At 38.3% G+C, this 21,419-nt stretch overlaps 1 protein-coding gene across 1 annotated transcript in view; it reads right to left on the bottom strand.

The window, feature by feature from the left end:
- Positions 1-21,419, bottom strand: part of UBE2G1 (ubiquitin conjugating enzyme E2 G1) — a 107,763-nt gene that overhangs the window by 31,499 nt on the left and 54,845 nt on the right. Inside the window, exon 2 of the mRNA XM_004433256.3 lies at positions 4,978-5,080. Within this exon, the coding sequence (XP_004433313.1) occupies positions 4,978-5,080 (103 nt within the window). The remainder of the gene's footprint in view (positions 1-4,977; positions 5,081-21,419) is intronic.

Raw genomic sequence — 21,419 nt, 5'->3', positions numbered from 1 at the left:
AGATAAAAGGTGTACATTTACCATTCGCTAATACGTACAAATTTATAGAATTTATAATTACACAGTGATATCTAGGTCTCCTAAACTTTCTTTAAAAACCTACTGCCACTCCTACATGAAACTTTTTTTTTTGTGGATATGAGTGGCTATCCACACTACTTGATAATCAATAGTCTGAAAATAACCAGGTATATCACACCAGTTTCAGAATGTCTTTCATAAAAAGACAGCCTCAAGAATCTATTCTTGGGGCCGGCCTGGCAGCGCAAGTGGTTAAGTGCGCGCGCTCTGCAGCGGCTGCCTGGGATTCAGCAGTTCAGATCCCAGGCGCGCACCGACGCACCGCTTGTCGAGCCACGCTGTGGCGGCGTCCCATACAAAGTAGAGGAAGATGGGCATAGATGTTAGCTCAGGGCCAGTCTTCTTCAGAAAAAAGAGGAGGATTGGCATCAGATGTTAGCTCAGGGCTGGTCTTCCTCACACACACACACACACACAAAAAAAAGAATCTCTTCTTAACAGCACTAAAAAGATTAATTAATGGACAAAGCAGTAAGAAAAATTTAATACTGTGTGAAGATAAATATAGTGGCTAAATTAATACTCATGGCAACTATCATTCTCAAATAAAGTAATGCTTGAATATACCATTACTGATTACATAGATTGTAAAGAGTGTGGAGTGTCCTCTAACGACTAAATGAAGGCTAAAGATGCCACCATGAAATATCACACCAGCTTTTCAAGAATTTCAGTACAGTACTAATTCTTTCTATTAATACATAAATGATCTAATTACATAAACCTAAATAAAATAATCACTTGGGTTTGGGTACTATCTAAGCTCACATTAACTTACTTTCAATGCCCCCCCACCGCCCCACCCCATTACCAGCCTCTCTGTTTCTCTTCATAGACAGTTAGTTATTTAGACTTAAGGTCTATGTAGTCACTCCCTTAGCACTCTTTAAACAACTGCAAGATGGCCTCTACCCTCTTCACTCCACTGAAAGAACCACAAGAACACCAGTAATTTCCTTACTGTTAAATCTACAAACCCTATTAAATACTTGATTCTCGGTAGCATTTTGGAAAGCTTACTTCTATACAACTTTTCCTCTCCTTATACCTTCCCGACTAACCACCTCTTCCTTTCTCAGGGCCCTGCCCTGGCACACGTGCTCTCTCTCCATCCCCTGAGCAAAGGCTGATCTCCCTACTTAAGGCAGCCATGGTCAGCCCTCAATTTCCAGTCCAGTTTTCACACTACAGACAAAAATTTTTTAAATAATATTGTTAAAAATATATTTTTGTTACACCAATAAACTAAATTGAAGGAAAATAAAATCCATAATCCAAAATTATGATACTTAGTAATTTGATGCACATTCTAAAATATAAACCTAACTGGTAACTCCTGATATAAAATTCCTCAATGGCTGTGCTTTTTCCTCAGGACAAAAGATAAATCCAAACTCTTTAACAGTGTTTTATAAACTTCGACTAACTCTCAACTCCCTATCCAACTTCACTTCTTGAAATTCTTTATACTAACTTTACTCAATTGCCATACCTTGTTCCATCCCTTATTTTCCAAGCCCTATGTATACATAGTTTTCCCTATGAAATGCTTACTCCCTAGCTTCCCTTCCATTTACCCCCACCTCTCACCGACATTGCCAGAATGTCTGTCTAGTCAATTCTTACCGTAGCTGTTGACAGCCCAAAATCTCTTTCATCCCAGAATAATTTATCTAAACCAACTGTGGCAATCTCATTCATCTTGCCAGTTACTGAGTAAGGAATGAGCAAGTGACTCAATTCCAACAAACGAGACAAGAGGCCGAGTCTGTTGGACAGCTTCCAGAAGAAAAAGGTTTCTAGTTTCTACATTGCATAAGAAATACATAAAACACAAGAAGAAACTACCTTCTCCTCTTCCTTTGGGTGATATTCTGAAATGCTCAAAACTGCTGTACACATTTTGCTACCACTGTCAAGACCACAAATTTCCTTATTTTCTAAGCCATTTAAAGTCAGATTTCTGTTGCTTGTAGCCAAAAGCCTACTAACTAACACAGCTACTAACTCTTTAGTTCCCACTTTAGACATCTCTTCCTCTGGGAAAAATTCCCTGACACATTCAAAACCTGCCATGCTCCCAATGAGTTCTCATAATACCACATGCCCACCTCTATCATGGCTGTCCTCAAAGTGAATTAAATGACTATGCAATGATCTGTTTTGCCAACTAAAGTGTAAACTCTTTAGGAGCAGTGACTATTAGCTAATTAAAGGTCATGTTCCCAGCATCTAGCTTAAGAATGCTCAAAAAACAGTTGAGACCTACATGAATGAGTAGTGTAAATGCCAGTGTAATGCTATATTTTTATTTTTGCAATCATCCTAAGTAGGAAGTTGCCAAAAGGGATGGCCTAGACTCAATAAATCTTAAATCTCTTTTTTGAGGGCTTTAAAAACAATTTTATAACTTCCAGCACATGAATTTTAGAAAAGGTTGTTAATAAAAAGGAATCATATCCAGGTAATTTTGGATGATTATTATAATGTCTGTCAGTTGCATTAAGGCTTCATTACTCACAGGATGTTCAAAGTACATGTGGCACTAAGGTTAAACTATAGCCCAGGTGCCGCCAATGCTCTCATCAGGAAGGGACAGTATGGAAGTGGCTGCCAGTTGTCTCATCAGCAAGTCCACACTCCAGAGGAGATGCCACAAATGCTTCTGCTATCCACCTCTCAGATCAACAGCCAGCACTTTTTAAATGTATACTGAAGGCCAGCACAAGGTTTTCACTGGTGGAAAGAACAGCCTGTTTTGTTTGGTTTTTTTGAGGAAGATCGGCCCTGTGCTAACATCTGTTGCCCATCTTCCTCCCTTTTTCCTCCCAAAGCCCCAATAGGTAGTTGTATGTCATAGCTGTACATCCTTCTAGTTGCTGTATGTGGGACACCGCTTCAACCTTGTTGAAGCTCATCATGGCTTGATGAGCTGTGTGTAGGTCTGCGCCCAGGATCTGAACTGGCGAACCCCAGGCCACCGTAGCAGAACGCAGGAACTTCACCGCTATGCCACCAGGCTGACCCCCTAAAAATGGCCTGTTAATTAATTAGTATGAGTATTAAAAAATGCTTCTCTTTGGTGAAGCTGAAGGTACATTATATATATATGGACCAGTTAACAATATTTAGAGATACTTGCCACCTGTGCATGAAAAATGTAAGAATTCTGTGAGGTCCTTACAGATGGAGCTCAAGCCTGGATGTCTAACCAATCCTCTATATAGACACCAGTTTAGAAGAATTTCTCTCATTATCTCATATCAACTGTAAGAAAAAAAGATTCTGTCACTGGAATGTCGCCATGTCTCCCCTGAGTAAACCTTCATGCAACGTGTTTTGATTGAAAAACCTAGAAGAATAAACCTGAACTTCATCAGGCTCATAAATCAGGTTGTATGTACGGTTTTGTGTGCAAAATTTGATAAGAAACTTGCTTTCAAATAATATTAAGGTCGTGGGGGAATACCTCTAGGATGATTTTCAATGGCTACTGTTATCCACCAAACTAACACTGTGGAATGACCAAACTTGAGTTATTTTAGTTTGCGACAATTACCAACGAGAACATACCACTGGGAAATATATCAGCAAAAATTTCGATTGGCAAGAGTCGTGACAAAACATAAATCACCTTTTCAGACTATAGAGAACCCAAAAATCCATACTACAGCTCAACTCTGTATGCCATATACCAGTTTGCTCTGGTATAGAAGTAGCTCTGAACTTTCTCTTCCATCAGGTGTTTTATGGGAGGGAAAGGAGTTACCATCTTAGAACACCTAAAACTACTTGACCCTCACAAAAAAAAATGTTTGCTGTATCCAAACCCTTGCCTGTTTAGTACCATCAAGGACCACAGTTGAGTGAGGAAGTGCAGTCTCCAGGAAACTCACATCTAGATCTGTCCCTGCTGTCCCTCAGTTGTGTGGCTTTGAGAAGATCGTTGCCTTTTTTCCAATACTTTAACTTCTATAAAAAGTATGGAACTTGAACCAGTCACTAACATCAGGTAGTCACGATCCATTTTATAGAACATTAAATATTCATAAGTTTGTCTGGAAACGCTCAGAGCAGAAAATAAGACTGTGGTCTTTGCATCTAGAAATGTATTACATAAAATATTTAAGAAATTCTATCTCTCTTTTCCTACTGCTCTTTGATACCACTACATTCTATCTTTACATCAGTTAACAGTGATTAATTAAACGTGATTAACTGTAACAATCACTTTTATAACCAGGAAAAGATGACCAATAGTTCATTTTAGGGTGAGAACACCTTGATTCTGACCAATATTCTGTGGGGACCCAATTAGAGAATCACTAAAATTGATGATCTTGACAGTTCTTTCCAGCCTGCTTAAGACACTGATATGTACACTATGCTCTGTATGAAAATCTCCCAGATACAATACTATGCTTTAATTAAACTGATAAAGTGTTAAGAATGGTAAAACCTTATCTTTAAAATTATAATGTTCCCTTTGGGGTCAAGACAGAGTAAGCACAAGGAAAGGCAGGAGGGAGAAACTTTTCAATAAAGAATTTTCTTCTCCCTCCATTCTGCCAAAACGAATCCAATTTCTGGGATACAAGTGAAAAATATATTTATGTATAACCTTGCCTAAAAGATGCTTTTCTGTAATAAATTTATTCCAGGTATCAAGAATCTCTAAATTTCTGAAACTATTACATATTTAAGAAAGCAATAAGTTTTAGACACGAGTTTCAAGCAGAACACAAAAATCCTAGATGTGATCATTCAGTACAAACGATACTAAACACAGCCATTCACCTGCTCTTTAAAAAATAATTTCACTTCAGTTTGCCAAAATAGTTTACATTTCAATTAATTAAAAGAGCTCCACTTTGATATCCGTTCCAATATACTTACTAAAGTGTATCTGGAGGACCAATAATAAGGACTTCCCATCGGTAGAGATCATTATCATCTATTAAACCTGCCGAAAAGCCTTCCACTGGATTTTTGTTGAGTTCTGTGGAAAAAGAAAAATTTGATCAAAACTTTTAAGCACATAATTTTCACCCAACAAATAAATTACAGAACTTGAATATACATGTTATAAATTCTAAACTATTGGGCCGGCCCCGTGGCTTGGCGGTTGAGTGCGCGCGCTCCGCTGCTGGCGGCCCAGGTTCGGATCCCGGGCGCGCACCGACGCGCCGCTTCTCCGGCCATGCTGACGCCGCGTCCCACATACAGCAACTAGAGGGATGTGCAACTATGACGTACAACTATCTACTGGGGCTTTGGGGGGGGGAAATAAATAACTAAATAAAATTTAAAAATAAATAAATAAATAAATAAATTCTAAACTATTAAATGGATATACCTGAATCCATTAGCAAAATGCTACCTGATGGCCAAAACAATTTCTACAACACAAGGAAGCAATGGGTAAAGCAAACTATCCAGATCTTACTCTACCTTTGGTTTCCAGCTTGGTTTTTACCATTATAGGTTGCCCTGTAGTAGTATAAGGAGCTTGTTAAAATGCAGATATTCAAGCCCATCCCCCCGAGATTCTGGTTCAGAGGGAAATCAGACCAGTACTTCTGGTCATTCTTATCTCCTTTAGGGTACACTTGCAGAAACAATGGAGTACCTAATACCTTTTCATTGGAATTTGCTGAGCTTAACCAACCTTCGTTTACACTAATATCTGTATATCTATTTGACAAGTCCTCTATAATCTTTGGGATACACATCTACGGTTGGTGTTCATGTGTGGCCCATGAGACTCAGCACACCGAGAGGAGAGGCTCCATCTGTCCTGCCTGTGTGCGTTGATCTCTCTGCTGGCCAGATTCCAGAACACAGGAATGACTTAAGAACAACAGCTGGACTCTACAGGAACGGCAGTAGCATCATGAGATTTTTCTCTTCCAGGCAGAGTGCTGTGGTATGCATGATGGAGGCTGGGGACAAGAACAGAGGCAAAGGGCTAGTGAGGTGGGGGGACAGAGGCCAAGAGGGGACCTCAGAGGAGCAGGTGAGGAGGAGTACAAGGTCTGAATGGTTTCTGGAGACACAGGGCTTAAGAAAGTAATGACCTATTGATAGTGGGTATCATGTAAAAATTTTTTTAAATAGCTTTAATGAAGTATGATTGACATTCAGTGAACTGTACATATTTAAATTATATAATTTGATACATACTGATATATGTATACACCTGTGAAGCCATTGCCACAATCATGATAGTGAAAAACACACACACACATATATATATGAATCGCCAACAGGGAGCTCAAATGGGGAGCACTAATTGGTTCAAACTGAGAAGTGGGGACAAAGCACGCGCAAGAAGGGAGCAGTCAGAAACGACTTGCTAGGACTTTGAACAGGTTTGTAATTCTCATATAATTCCTGCCATCATCCTCAAAGAGCTCAGTCTAATGATAAAAGTAAGTGTAATACAACTCAGAGTGCTGTAAAAGACTGAACAAAGTGTGTTAGTAACTGAGAAGATATTAATTTTTTAAAGAATCAGAGGTGGTGTCATTTCAACAACTAGGATTTAACACCCTAAAACGCCAGTGAAACACAGAAAGAGCCAAAAGTGCAAGTTTATTTATATTTAAACATGAATGGCTTCTTTTCTCAAAATTTGAGGGGAGATTTTTTTAAGTCTAATATTTCTAACAGGCAAAGTAGACTTTTATAAATACTTTTAAATCAGCACTGTATTTCAAAACACAAGAAACGCATTTTTACTTTTAAATAGCTATTCTAAGATATAAAAAAAAGATACTGAGAATGCAAAGACATTAAGGTACGAATTGCATTTTAATCTTGTTGTTTTGTTTATGCATGTAAATATTTACTGAGTGCCAACTACGTTGCAGACATACTAGAAAAGAGCTGAAAGTTCCACTTTTACTGTCAATTGAGGGATAGGGTAGAGCACAGACAACTGCAATATGAGCAGTTATTTTCTACACTGAGTTATCTCATTTCCAACCTTTTTCTAAATGAACACTAATTTTTTTTTTTTTTTTGAGGAAGATCAGCCCTGAGCTAACATCTATTGCCAATCCTCCTCCTTTTTTTCCCTTTTTCTCCCCAAGGCGCCCGTAGATAGCTGTATGTCATAGTTGCACAACCTTCTAGTTGCTCTATGTGGGACGCCGCCTCAGCATGGCCAGACAAGCGGTGCATCGCTGTGCGCCTGGGATCCAAACCCGGGCCACCAGTAGCGGAGCTTGTGCACTTAACCACTAAGCCATGGGGTCGGGCCCCTAAATGAACACTATTATATTACTCAGATCATGTTCTCCAACACTGTATACGAGAGTCTTATGGAAGATTCTATAATTTACCCAGAAATCACCTAGTTGTTGCATTTTCCATCAGAAGTCCAGTGGAGTTTCATAAATGTAGTTAGGAAGGCTGTGAAATTAGCACGTGTGGTCAAAATTACCCTTGAAAACTTCCTTACACTTCCCATAAAGTACAACCTTGCTTCTCACTTTTGTCAATACACCATAAGTTCTTAAAATCTTTTGCACATTCTTTCCATGCTTTCCTTCTACAGGATTGACTATGTCCAACGCTTGCTTCATTTAACTAACGCAAAAGCAATGTTGAGGGAATGTTCAACATCTCACTATTGTCATGGCTTTTGCCCCTAGCATGGATCCTCATAGGTCTAGAAATCCATGGGTATTTAACAGGTTTAATCTACCTGTGGTGGCAGATGATTACCATACCTTCATGAATGCTTCCTTCAAAGTCCAGTTCAAGCACTATCTTCCTCCATGAGGCCTTCCCTGAATAATTTACCAAATAATCTTCTTTTGACTTCTGCTAAATTCCTATTAATTATACTTTTAGTCTGTACTATACCACCTGGCACTTGAATATCATCTCCTGATTCCCACAGAAATAAACAGGCAATTACAATGTATAGTAAATGCTCCAACATTAGTACAGCAATTTGGAAGAGCACAAAAGAAGGACACATTATAATCATGAAGAGACAGAAAAGGTTTCTAAAAAGAGAGGAGACGTCTGAAATAAGACAAAAGATTTGGGTGGGAGAGGTGCAAGGTTTAGACAGAGGAGCATATACAAAAAGTTGAAATACAGAGATGAGTATATGGCTAGAACCAAAGGGGGGCGGCATGCAGTTGAAACTAGAGAGAATGTCAGAAGCTGGACAGCAAAGAGCCTTTGTAAGCCATGTAAGTTTGGACTTCATCCAGAGGGCAATGATGAGCCTTTGAAGGGCTTGTGTTTTGTTTTGTTTTGTTTTGTTTTTAAAACAATGAGATGACCTCATGAGATTTACATTTTTAAAAACCAATCTTGCAGTGTGTGAGAGATGACATAGAATAAGGCCATGGGGATGACAAAGAAACCAAAAAGGAAGCTATTAAAGTAATCCTGAAAAGTGTACCCTTAGTATATGGTAGTGAAAATAATGATGGAAAACAGGAATATTTAGGAGACAGAATCAATCAACCAAAAGCTTGGTGATGTGGGGGTTAAAATAATAAGTCAAAAAATGACACACAATTCTTCAAAAAGCAAAATATACAGTACCATATAACTCAGCAATTCCACTCCTACGTATATACCCAAAAGAAATGAAAACATCTGTCCACATAGGAAGTTGTACACAAATGTTCATGTAGCAGCATGACTCACAATAGTCAAAAGGTGGAAACAACCCAAATGTCCATCAACGAATGAACGGATAAATTATGGTATATACATACAATGGAATATTATTCAGCCATAAAAAGGAATGAAGTACTGATATATGCTACAACTAAGATGAACCTCAAAAACATCAAGCTAAGTGAAAGAAATCAGACACGTATGGTCACATACTGTACGACTCCTTTTATATGATATATCCAGGAAAGGCAAATCCAGAGACAGAAAGTGGAAAAGAGATTACCAATGGATAGGGGAAGGGGGAAATGGGATATGATTACTTAATGGGTATGGGGGTGTTTTACGGGGTGATCACAAAGTTTTGAAACTAAAGATTCAAATGATGTGGTTGCACAACATTGTGAATACACTAAATACCACTGAACTGTACACTTTAAAAAGGCTTGTTGTTCCGCATACTCAAGTCGACTCCGACTCCTGGAGCCCTATGGATGAGTGATATCCACAACGTCCCGTCCTCAAGAGCCCTATTCAGCTTCTGTAGACTCACGCCTATGGCTTTCTTTACGGAGTCAATCCATCCTCATATTTGATCTTCCCTTTTTCCTGCTGCCTTCTACTTTTCCCAGCGTTATCGTCTTTTCCAAAGAATCCTGCCTTCTCATGATGTGCCCAAAGTGGGACAGTCTCAATTTTATCATTTTTGCCTCCAACGACAGTTTAGGCTTAATTTGCTCTAGGATCCAGTTGTTTGTCTTTCTGGCAGTCCAGGGTATCCGTAGAGCTCTCCTCCAACATCATATTTCAAATGAATCAAGTTTTCCCCCATCAACCTTCTTCACCGCCCAGCTGTCACACCTGTATATAATAACTGGGAATACAAGGGTGTGGATAATCTTGCCTTAGTCTCTAATGACACTTCCTTATACTTGATGATCTTTCCTAATTCTTTTATTCTATGTTATTTGAATTTTACCTCAATTTTTTAAAATGACAAACAGGTTTCTGTGCAGAGCAATTGGATAAGAGTCTATTTATTCTCCGAAATGGGAAATACAAGAAGATGTGCTGATTTGAGGGGTGAGGGGAAGAAATGATGATACATTTAGTTTTAAATGCCTAACAGGCATAAATACATTGTTTTAAAAGGCAATCTGAGGGCCGGCCCCGTGGCTTAGCGGTTAAGTGCGTGCGCTCCGATGCAGGCGGCCTGGGTTCAGATCCCGGGCGCGCACAGACACACTGCTTCTCCGGCTATGCTGAGGCCGCGTCCCACATACAGCAACTAGAAAATGTGCAACTATGACATACAACTATCTACTGGGGCTTTGGGGGAAAATAAATAAATAAATAAAATTAAAAAAAAAAAAAAGGAAATCTGAGCTAAAGATAGAGACTTGGGGGTTATCAGAATACTGTTGATAACTGAAGTCTTAAGATGGATGGCATCATCCAAGGATGAGCGTAAGTGTAAACTATAGAGGATCTAACTGAATTAACTCTAGCGAATACCAATATTTGGGGGATAAAAATAGAAGAGGCTACAAAAGTGACCAAGAAGGGTAAGACAGAGAAGAAAGAAGAAAACCGTGGGGGCCGGCCTGGTGGCACAAGCGGTTAAGTGCACGCGCTCCACTGCGGCGGCCCGGGGTTCACGGGTTTGGATCCCGGGCGCGCACCGACACACCGCTTGGCAAGCCATGCTGTGGCGGTGTCCCATATAAAGTGGAGGAAGATGGGCACGGATGTTAGCCCAGGGCCAGTTTTCCTCAGGAAAAAAAGAGGAGTATTGGCAGATGTTAGCATAGGGCTGATCTCCTCACCAAAAAAAAAAAAAAAAAAAGCAAAAACAAAAACCAGCAAAAAGCTATATCAAAGAAGCCAAAGGAGACACATTTCAAGGAGAAAGTTGCCAACAAGGATAAATACACACTGCTCAGGAAAGAGAAGGTCAAAATTTCAGTCCACTTGGTTCAGTAAAAAGAAAGCCAAGGCTGCTCCAGGCATAAGTAGTTTCAGTGTAAAGGTAAGGCAGAGGCCATGCAGGCAACACTGAGCTGACAAAAAGAAGGTGAGGTAGAAAAATATGAGTGGAAACTTCTTCTAGAAGTTTGTGGATGAAAAAGTGTAGTAGCCATAGGTAGATAAAATTCAAGCAGGGTTTTTCATGGGAAAGACCAAAAAAAGATGTTTAAACATTCTATCTGCATTTAAATGTTGACAGGGATACCTCAGACTACAATCAAATCCAGATGGATTACAGATATAAACAAACAACAAAACATAACTAAAAGATGGACCGGCCCCGTGGCTTAGCGGTTAAGTGCTCAAGCTCTGCTGCTGGCGGCCCGGGGTTCGGATCCCGGTCGCACACCAACGCACCACCGCTTCTCCGGCCATGCTGAGGCCACGTCCCACATACAGCAACTAGAAGGATGTGCAACTATGACATACAACTATCTACTGGGGCTTTGGGGGAAAAAATAAAAATAAAATAAAATAAATAAAAAAAATAACAACTAAAAGAAAATACAGGGCTGGCCCCGTGGCTTAGCGGTTAAGTGCACGCGCTCCACCGCTGGCGGCCCAGGTTCGGATCCTGGGCGTGCACCGATGCACCGCTTGTCCAGCCATGCTGAGGCTGCGTCCCACATACAGCAACTAGAAGGATGTGCAGCTATAACATACAACTATCTACTGGGGCTTTGGGGGAAAAAAATAAAATAAATAAAATTAAAAAAGAAAATACAGAATTTTTCTTTTACATAACATTGGTTGAAGGTGGCCTTTCTAGGCAGGACACAAAATTCAACAGTCAGATTATACTACACAAAATATTTTAAATCTAGTACAGCAATAAAGTTTAAATACAAACGAGAGACTGGGAGAGAATATTTGCAACATAATAATTAAAGTCTAACATCCTTAATACAAAGAGAGTTCCTGTAAATCAAAAGAAAGGGGAAAGATGCAAAGGGTACAAATACAATGGGGGGGGGGGTAAGGGGGTGGGAATAGCTAACAAACACAAAAATCTAGCCTGCTTAAGACAAATATTTAAACCAAGAAGTGCCCAGGTTTGGGTTTTTACTTATATTCCTAAGGTATTACAGAGAAGTTTTGAAGGTGACAAAGATGAAGATACAACTTTTCTGAATGCTACCTAGACACAATTGGAGTTGGAAAGAGCTAGAAAGAGCTCTCTTTCCCACAAATCATGAATGCTAAAACAAAATTTTAAAGTTCTATAGCAGGCAAAACTAATCAATAATATTCAAAATCAGGACAACAGTTATCTTTTTTTTCTTTTTCCTTTGAAGGGGAAGTGACAGTAGTATCTAGGAGGAAGCATGAAACAGACTTCTGGGATGCTGGTAATGGCATGCTATATATAATATTTATGCACTTTTCTGGATGTATGTTATACTTTGATTTTTAAAACTCAGTATATCCTGGAGTGTCAAATGATTGTTCGATGATTGTGCATGCTATGAATCTGGAAACTACAGTGGGCCAGAGTGGTCTACAACCCATGAGTAAAAAGGAAACCAAGGACAAGGAAATGTCCTTGAGAATAATGATTTGGATAGGTATAAGTAATGGAAAATAATGCATGAGCAGACTTGCTATGATAGAGTCATTATTCAAGAATAAGACTAAAAGAGAATGAGGAGATCATACGAAAAGTAAAACTCTACAGTCCTGAATTTGAATTGGAAGTATCAGTATGAATTCATGATATAGCTTTAAAAATTCTGAGCTCTGTCTACTTCAGGTCTAGAAAAAATGACCAACCCCGTAGCAATGAGAATCCCTAGTGCCCAGAATATGGTCTCCAAATATAATTTACCACTGAAAGGGACCAGGGCTCTTCAGAGAAATGGCTGATTCCAGGTGTAGGGCAGAAAATGTTCCAGGTTCATCTCATATATACCAGATACAAAGGAAGCTATCAAATACACTGTGGTCTTGTTAAAAGGATTCAGCCAACTTGAAGAGGCTCCTACTGGCCAAATATGGGACAATTTGAGTATCAACAGTTAACAACACAAAGTTTATAAACAGTGATATTAAAAACAATAATAAAAACTACTAATCACCATTACAGGATGCTAGTAAACCATTTTGTTATTTTGAAAACCAATTAAAAAAAGCAAAAGAACCAAAATTTAGTCTTCCTTTTCTTCCCAAACTGTATTGCCAAGTAATCTAATAGTAACTACTATTTGATCAAATGAGGTATCTCTCTATATAAATAGTCCACTTGAAAAGTGAAAAATAATTGAAACATTGCCATTTTGCCCTTTTAATCTAGGCATTTTAAAAAGAAAGAAAACCAGACATTATGTGTCTTCTGATAAACAAACAAACCAACACTTATGACGTGATGTCATCTGACTCACAAACCTGAACCTGTTCAAGCCACAATTGTATAATTAACAACTGATAGAAAACACAGACAGAGAAACACATTCAAGGACATCCCTGGGTCACAATTAGCAAAATCTACCCTGCGGGGAATTCTAAAGGGCAAGGCCCGGAATCTTCAATAAATACATCGCAAGGGGAACAAAAAAGAGGACTGAATACAAACTTTAAAAAAATTTATGACACAAGTGAAAATCTGAAGGCTGACTAGATATTAGATAATATTAACATTTTAATATAATATTAATAATATTAAATTATTGTTATTTTTTTTAAGTGTGGTAATAGTAATGTGTTGGCTTTTTACCCCCATTTTTTAAATATTTAGAGATACTGAAATATTTACAGACAAATGATGATGTTTGGGATGTGTTCTAAAATCATAAGGGATACGAGTAGAGACAGATAAAAACAAGATTGGGGGGCCAGCCGGGTGGCGCAAGCAGTTAAGTGTGCGCACTCCGCTGCGGCGGCCCGGGATTCTCAGGTTCGGATCCCGGGCGCGCACTGACGCACCGCTTGGCAAGCCATGCTGTGGCAGCGTCCCATATAAAGTGGAGGAAGATGGGCACAGATGTTAGCCCAGGGCCAGTCTTCCTCAGCCAAAAAAGAGGAAGATTGGCAGATGTTAGCACAGGGCTGATCTTCCTCACACACACACAAAAAAAACAAGATTGGTCGTGACCTAATAACTGTTGAGAGGCTAGGTGAGCACAAAGAGATTCATTATACCAATTAGCCTACTTTGCTATTATTCTATGTTTAAAATTTTTCTCAATAAAAGTTTTTTTAAAAAATGCTAAAAAAGCAGTTTAATGTAGTCTAAAATAATGTTTTACAATATTTTGTCAATCACGTGAAAATAAAACTTCACTGAGCTGCAGCAAAAAATACGAGGCCTCAGGCTAACAACGTTCAAAGACCCAACTATATGACATTTTATACATGACTATTAAGGAAATAAGCTACTTTAACTGTAAATATACTTTGCCAAGACTAAGTCTAATGCCTGCAAAGCCAAATACAAACTGATATTTATAGCCTAGCACTGATTTTCCTTTGTATCTTGGTGGTTGTGGTCTCCTACTCCAGGGAATGTGCATTCCTGTCAAGTTTATTTATACAACACACAGCTGGCTGTAAGGGGCATTTTTGTAAAGGGATTATTTTTACACTGGCTTGATTTTGAACTTTTGAAATCACAAATAGACCCTTTACCCAGACACTATCCAATTACTCCTCCTAAATATTGAAAAGGTTTGTCAAAGTAATTTTGACCTTATTATCCAAGGAATAAATTGCCATTATTACTTTAAAACATATAAATTGCCACAAACCAAATCACCAAAATTAACTGGGAAAACATTCGTTTCCTTCAAGCTTCCATTAATTAATCAATATTGAAAAAAGTAATGTATCAGCAACAACTGCAAAGGTTTATTTATATTTCCTTTACAGATTTTAAAATGCATCAATTTAATCATCTTTACAGATTTCTGGTAAACTTTAAAAGTCTGCTTAAAATTAGAATTTTTTTCTTTATACTACGCCATAGGCTAGAGCTGGGGCTATCCGATTTCCTAATCTAAAACATTTTCAACCCAGAAGATTTTTTTTACCATGCTTCAAAAACATAAGGAATATGGAGCAGAGAAGCATAAGAGGTCAGAGACCATATCTTGCAAAGATTTTGCCAATATGGTTCTGAAAGGATTTGCTTGGCAGAATACTGGACCACGTTCCTAAAGTAACACCCAAGGAGGTTCGGCTACCTGCAATATTTCACCTTACTAACACCCTCTTCAAATACTTATCTAAGGGTTCTTCAACACTAAGTCCTAAATATGTTGTTGCCTGTGCTTAAACACAGTAGCATCATCACACATCTCTGCCAAGATTTGCTACAGCAGGAATTCCTCACAGTACAGAAATTGTTATGCTTTGACACTATAGTCTATAGTTCATATAAGCTTCAACCTACTTTGTGGTCTCATTTATTTTTTAGAAATAAATTTGATAAAGACAAGATTTTGGAGGACTTCTGAATTTCATTTCACAATAGAAAATTTGGGCCATCGTTTTGGGCACAGCATGGTATTATGTCAGTCAGACCTGGGTCTAAATGCCAACTCTGTCACTAGCCTTATCATCTTAAATGAGTCATTTCTTTTTTTGTTTGAGTCTCATTTTCCCCATCAGTAAAGTACAGTAAAACCCACAGCAGTGTTGCAAGATAGATGAGAGATGTTATACATGCAAAAGACTGTCCATTTTAGGCTACAATAAACGTTAGTTGTCCATTTTCTTCCTTTAAAATTATTCATTAGACTACAGGCTATAAAAGAAATACAGAAAAAATGTTCTTTAGAATCTCGAGAACAAGCCATACCTTAAACACTTCTTTTGGGAAATACTACCCACCTCCAAACATCACATCCAACTGTTTGCTTCTAGTAGTAGCTGCAAAACAAAGCCCCCATAGGCCTGGGCCATAAGAATGAGTCAATGAATACCTGGCTCAAACCAAAAGAATGAGACCTTCGGGTGGATTTTTCAAAGTGGATTTAAAGAAGGGGAGTCCCAACCCATGGGGAAGCTATGATATAAATGCCTGAGAAGTGTCAAAGCCACAGTTCAAATCTCAAGGAGAAAGCTGATAATGTGAAAATGAAGCCAAAATGGAGTTAAATAAGCAAAAGTAAGCAACAAGAAGAGAGGTCCTAACAGAATTCTAGTTTTACACCTGGTACCATTCCTGACCCCTCTTCCACAAATTTGGTTAAGAGTCAAATTTCTTTTGTCTAAACTTATTCTAGTTCAATTTCTATTGCTTCCAACTAAGAATACCTTTTTCTCCAATTCAAAGAGTCAAATTTTTAAGCTTACATCCCACTTGGTCTCCAGCCAATTTCCCCTCTAATACTTGATAGCAGTGGTTCTCAACTTTCCTTTTACCCTCAACCACATCACCCAGGAGATACAAGTGGTTCTCAGCAGGGATGGCAGGGTATGAGCACCACCTCTCACCCCCACAATAGGTGAAGGGAGAAGTCTATTCCGACTGACATCAACTGAGGGTGAGAATCATTAACCACTTTACTTCATCCTGATTTTCTTAAGTTTTGCTCAAATTAAATTGAGGTTTCTGGGTATAAATTTTTCAAAAACCAGCTTCCTTTTACTTACTAACAATTCTAATCTCCTTATCTACTTGTTTTTGCACAATAAGATGAGGTAAATTACTCTACTTCATAGTTCAATACACGGAATTTGCTTTCTTTTGTATTCACCTACTCCCATGGTTTCAGCAACCTCAAAGCGAAGTTTAACATTTCCTAACTATCCCTTGTATCATCACTTGCACGAATAGCCTCACAATCAAAATTCTCCTAGCATAATGATGAGGTTCTTGAATCTCCATTCCAATTCACTTCAACCACCTAATAATACATATAAAAACCCAGGAAGCCTTCAGAAAAATAGTCTCAGAAATTACAGAAATATCTCTTTTTTAAAGAAGACATTATAAAGCAAGAGAGACCTTAAAGACAAGCTAGAAGAGCTTAGAAAAGAAATAGAAATAAAAAACAGAGATTACCATCATATTAGAAATGAAGAAAATTTTTTGAAAAAAAAAAAAAACCTAAAAACAAATCATGGTCGTAACTTTAAATAAAAAACAAACAGAGATTACCACACACACACACAAAATCATGGTCATAACTTTAGGAAATCATACCTTAAATGAAAAGATAAACAATTATATAGCTGAACAGAGTACAGATAAAAGAGATTTATGTAAGTTAAATTGGTATTCCTGAAGAAATTAGAATATAAAATGTCATAAATACAATAAATATATAAAACTCGCCTACAATAAATAACTACAAATGCAGGTTGAAAACATAGTCCACACCCAGGAAAAAACTGGTACAAAATAAACAATACCAAAATATCTGCCAGATGAGAGGTACTGAGCTTTACTAAAGATAAACAATATCATGGGCATCCAGGCAGAAAAAAAGCAAGTCAAATATAGATGGGCAGGTAGAATCAGGTTAGCCTCAGGTCTCTCCACAACATTCAACACAGGTAACAGTAATAGTAAACGAATAATTACAGAATTTTGAGGAAAAGTGTGATACAAAGAAAGTGAAACCTAAAGAAGAATTGGAAATAGGATGGCAATAAGCCTTCACAAGTATTGTGGACTTAAGGACTTAAGAAGTGGCACTTCTTGAAATAACCGCTGGGAAATAATCAAAATAAAGAATTCTGTAGAAACACCAAAGTGAAAAGACCAGTGTAATTACTGACCTCATTTAAATATATAACTAAAACTAAACAACCATAAATGGTTATTAACTTTTAAAAATATTTTATAAATCCTGATAACATAAAAATAGGACTAAGCAAAAAGAAGGTGTGTGTGTGTGTGTGTGTGTGTGTGTATAGTCAGGAGAAGAGAAGAAGGAATATATGTATGTGCTTATTCTCTCATCCTGGTCATCAATAAGTCAATGGATTCTTCCAAAAAAGACTCAGAACTATTCAGAGGTTTTTATAATTTTCTTCTCTCAACTTGAGGACTCTTTTAGGAATTCATTTCGTCTTGTAGTAATAAACATCTACCTGTAGTTTGATCATGTTTTCAATAGTATCAGCAGTTTTCATTTTTGTTTTTGTTTTTCAGTCAAATGCAAACAAACAATTTAAAATTTATAAATGGTATGCACATTATTAACTCCACATTTCTGCAAGCATATATGCATTAAAAGTGTCTGGGGGGCTGGCCCCGTGGCTTAGCGGTTAAGTGCGCATGCTCCGCTACTGGCGACCCAGGTTCGGATCCCGGGTGCGCACTGATGCACCGCTTCTCCGGCCATGCTGGGGCCGCGTCCCACATACAGCAACTAGAAGCATGTGCAACTATGACATACAACTATCTACTGGGGCTTTGGTGGGGGCGGGGGGGAGAAGGATTGGCAACAGATGTTAGCTCAAAGCCGGTCTTCCTCAGCAAAAAGAGGAGGATTAGCATGGATGTTAGCTCAGGGCTGATCTTCCTCACAAAAAAAAAAAAAAAACTATCTGGAATGATGTTCATCAAATGTAGGTGATGGCTATTACTAAGTGGTAGGGTATTTTCAACTTTCTTTTGTACTTTGATTTTTTTAATCTTGAAAAAAGCAATTTATTCTAAAATAACACAGGAAAATACAATGGAAGCAGTCACTCTACCTCCTCATCCTCCAAAAGTAACCACTGTTAACAATTTGCTGTACATTCTTTTCGATTTTGAGTATACCGCCATATAGTACAGAAAATAGGATCATACCATTTTATACTTTATGGTCATTTAAGTATGGTATGAACATAAGACATTTGGTTCCTTCCCACACATTTTTTTCAATTATAAATAATACTGCCACAAAACATCTTTGTACTGTCCTTGTACATTTGTGAAAGTTATACCTAGAATCTAAACTCCTGTAACTGTGAGTCAAAGGAACATGCATATCATCCATAAAAATTTTATTTTAATTTATATTCCCAGAAACACTGTAGGTACCTATTTCCCTACAGCCTTGCTAACATGGGATATTATCCTTTTCCCATCGACAAGTTATATTTCTTTTTGTGTGTGTGTCAGGAAGATCAGCACTGAACTAACATCTGATGCCAATCCTCCTCTTTTTGCTGAGGAAGACTAGCCCTGAGCTAACATCCATGCCCATACTTCCTCTACTTTATATGGGACGCCGCCACAGCATGGCTTGCCAAGCAGTGCGTCAGTGCGCGCCTGGGATCCGAACCGGCGAACCCCGGGCCGCCGCAGCGGAGCGTGCACACTTAACCACTTGTGCCACCGGGCAGGCCCCAACAAGTTATATTTCTTACATGCATTACCTATTAATATTTTTTGCCTTTTTTTACGTTAAGTGATACAGCTTTTTCATATGGATTTGGGTGAGCTTTTTAAGCATTATGGCTCCTTATAACTGCCATTTTTGTTTTTAAATGTTCTTGATTTACCTTTTTAAATTTTCACTTTTTCCTGAACAGAAGTTCAAGCAAAGTTTTTTGTAAAAAAGTCAGTCTTCTTCATGGCTCTTTGGTTTGTCATGCTTAGAAAAGCCTTCCTCCCTCAATCCCAGAGTAAAATATTCTTGGTGGCTTTCTTTTAATGATGTTATCTTTTGTTTTATTTCAACTATTGGCTAATTGTTTGGCCAAGGTCAGGTTCCTCATCTGTAAAATGAGGCTAACAGTGTCTACTTCATAAGGTCTGTTGGAGGAATACATTCATGCATGCACAGTGTCTAACCTAGCAATTGGCACATAGTAAGCACTCAATAACTATCAGAATCCTTTTATAATTTATGTAAACACAAAGATATAAATCTAGCTCCCATACACCTACCCCCAATATGATTAGCCAGTTGTTCCAGGCCATTTTATTAAATAATCTATCTTTTCCCCAAGATTTGAAAGCTAGCTATTTATTGGTAGATCCTGGACTTGAAGGCAAGTTATCAAACTCCAAATTAACTGCTTCTTTCCACTACAGCACTGAATTCTTGGCTTTGGTTTCAGACCTGCCTACAATAGCATTTTCTTACGAAGTGTTTAACTCACCTTAAAATCTACCAAGAAACTAAAATAACCCAAACTGATAGTCCCACTCTTTCATTTGTTGTACACATGCATAAATTTCTAAATTGGCTGTAGAGCACCTAGAAAGAAAGAATCCCAAATAAATTATTAAAAATTAAACTCCCTAAATTTCTGCAAATGTTCTACAATATTTGTTTTTATGATTGGGAAAGGCTTATTTTAGGTAAAGAGAAAGAAAGAAGAACTTATTGGTGGTGAGTCTTTTAAAAAATATTCATGGGGGCCGGCCCGGTGGCACAAGCAGTTAAGTGTGCGTGCTCCACTGCAGCAGCCCAGAGTTTGCTGGTTCGGATCCCGGGCGCGCACCGACGCACCGCTTGTCAAGTTATGCTGTGGCAGCTACCCATATAAAGTGGAGGAAGATGGGCACGGATGTTAGCCCAGGGCCAGTCTTCCTCAGCAAAAAAAAAAAAAAAAAAGAAGAAGAAGAAGGAGGAGGATTGGCAGATGTTAGCTGAGGGCCGATCTTCCTCACCAAAAAAAAAAAAAATCATAAAATAAAAGTTGACTGTGTGCACGCACACATGTGTGTTTTAAAGTCTCTACTAGCTTTTCAATGGATCTATGGCTATGATAAAAACTTAAGACAAATATTACACAAAGCCCAGATAAAATGTTTGATTGACAGTCAAATGTGCAGACTATTTCCAAGTGACAGGAAGAGCAGATCCCTAAAGCAATACACAGAAAAGCCAAATTTAAATCCAGAAAATAAGAAAGTAAGAAGCACTGAGGCTAGAGGTAGATGGCCACTGACCATCTAGATGGAAAGTAAGCAGTTCTTAAGGCAAACTAAGGAAGAAGCTGGATCCAAAGCCAACAGAAAATATTTTCCATGCTAACTGGTGGTTTGGCTTAACTGCATTCCACTGGCTTTAAAAGGGTGAAAGAAAACAATTTCACAAAGAAATGAGATGCAGTAATATATAGATGCCATCAGACGGTTAGCATAACACATTAATTGAACCATGTAATATCCCCTCCCCATTGGTGTCTCTCCTACCTCCTCCCACTTCCTTGATAAACTCGAAACTCAAAGTTACAGAGCTGTGTGTGATTTAGAGCCAAATGCACCTGACATTTACAACATCAAAACTCTCATCATTTACTTAAGTCGACGGTGACCAGTGATTACATTATACAAATCTGAGACACTGGCGTGCAAAAGTCAAAGTCTCTTGCTGCATCTGTAACGCTTTTGTTTAAATAAAAAAACAGCTACACGTTAGTGCATTATCAACCTGAATGACTAGATTAGTCAAATTTAGTTTGTAATTATCAACGAAAACATTCCAGAAGGTAAGACATTCATATCCATCGTGTGCTTCCTTGCACTCTAAGCAGAAAGTCCTTTCACAGCCTTCCTTATAAATGAAGAACAGGTAAGCAGATTTTTTTTTTAAGCAGATGTAGTTTTATTTATTTTTTATTTATTTCCCGCCCCCCCCCAAAGCCCCAGTACGTAGTTGTATGTCATAGCTGCACATCCTTCTAGCTGCTGTATGTGGGACGCGGCCTCAGCATGGCCAGAGAAGTAGTGTGTCAGTGCGCACTCGGGATCTGAACCCTGGCCGCCAGCAGCG

Source organism: Ceratotherium simum, chromosome 16 (assembly GCF_057802395.1).
Source record: "Ceratotherium simum simum isolate JZ-2026a chromosome 16, ASM5780239v1, whole genome shotgun sequence".
Classification (NCBI taxonomy): Eukaryota; Metazoa; Chordata; class Mammalia; order Perissodactyla; family Rhinocerotidae; genus Ceratotherium; species Ceratotherium simum.
This window is presented reverse-complemented; position numbering and strand designations above follow the sequence as displayed.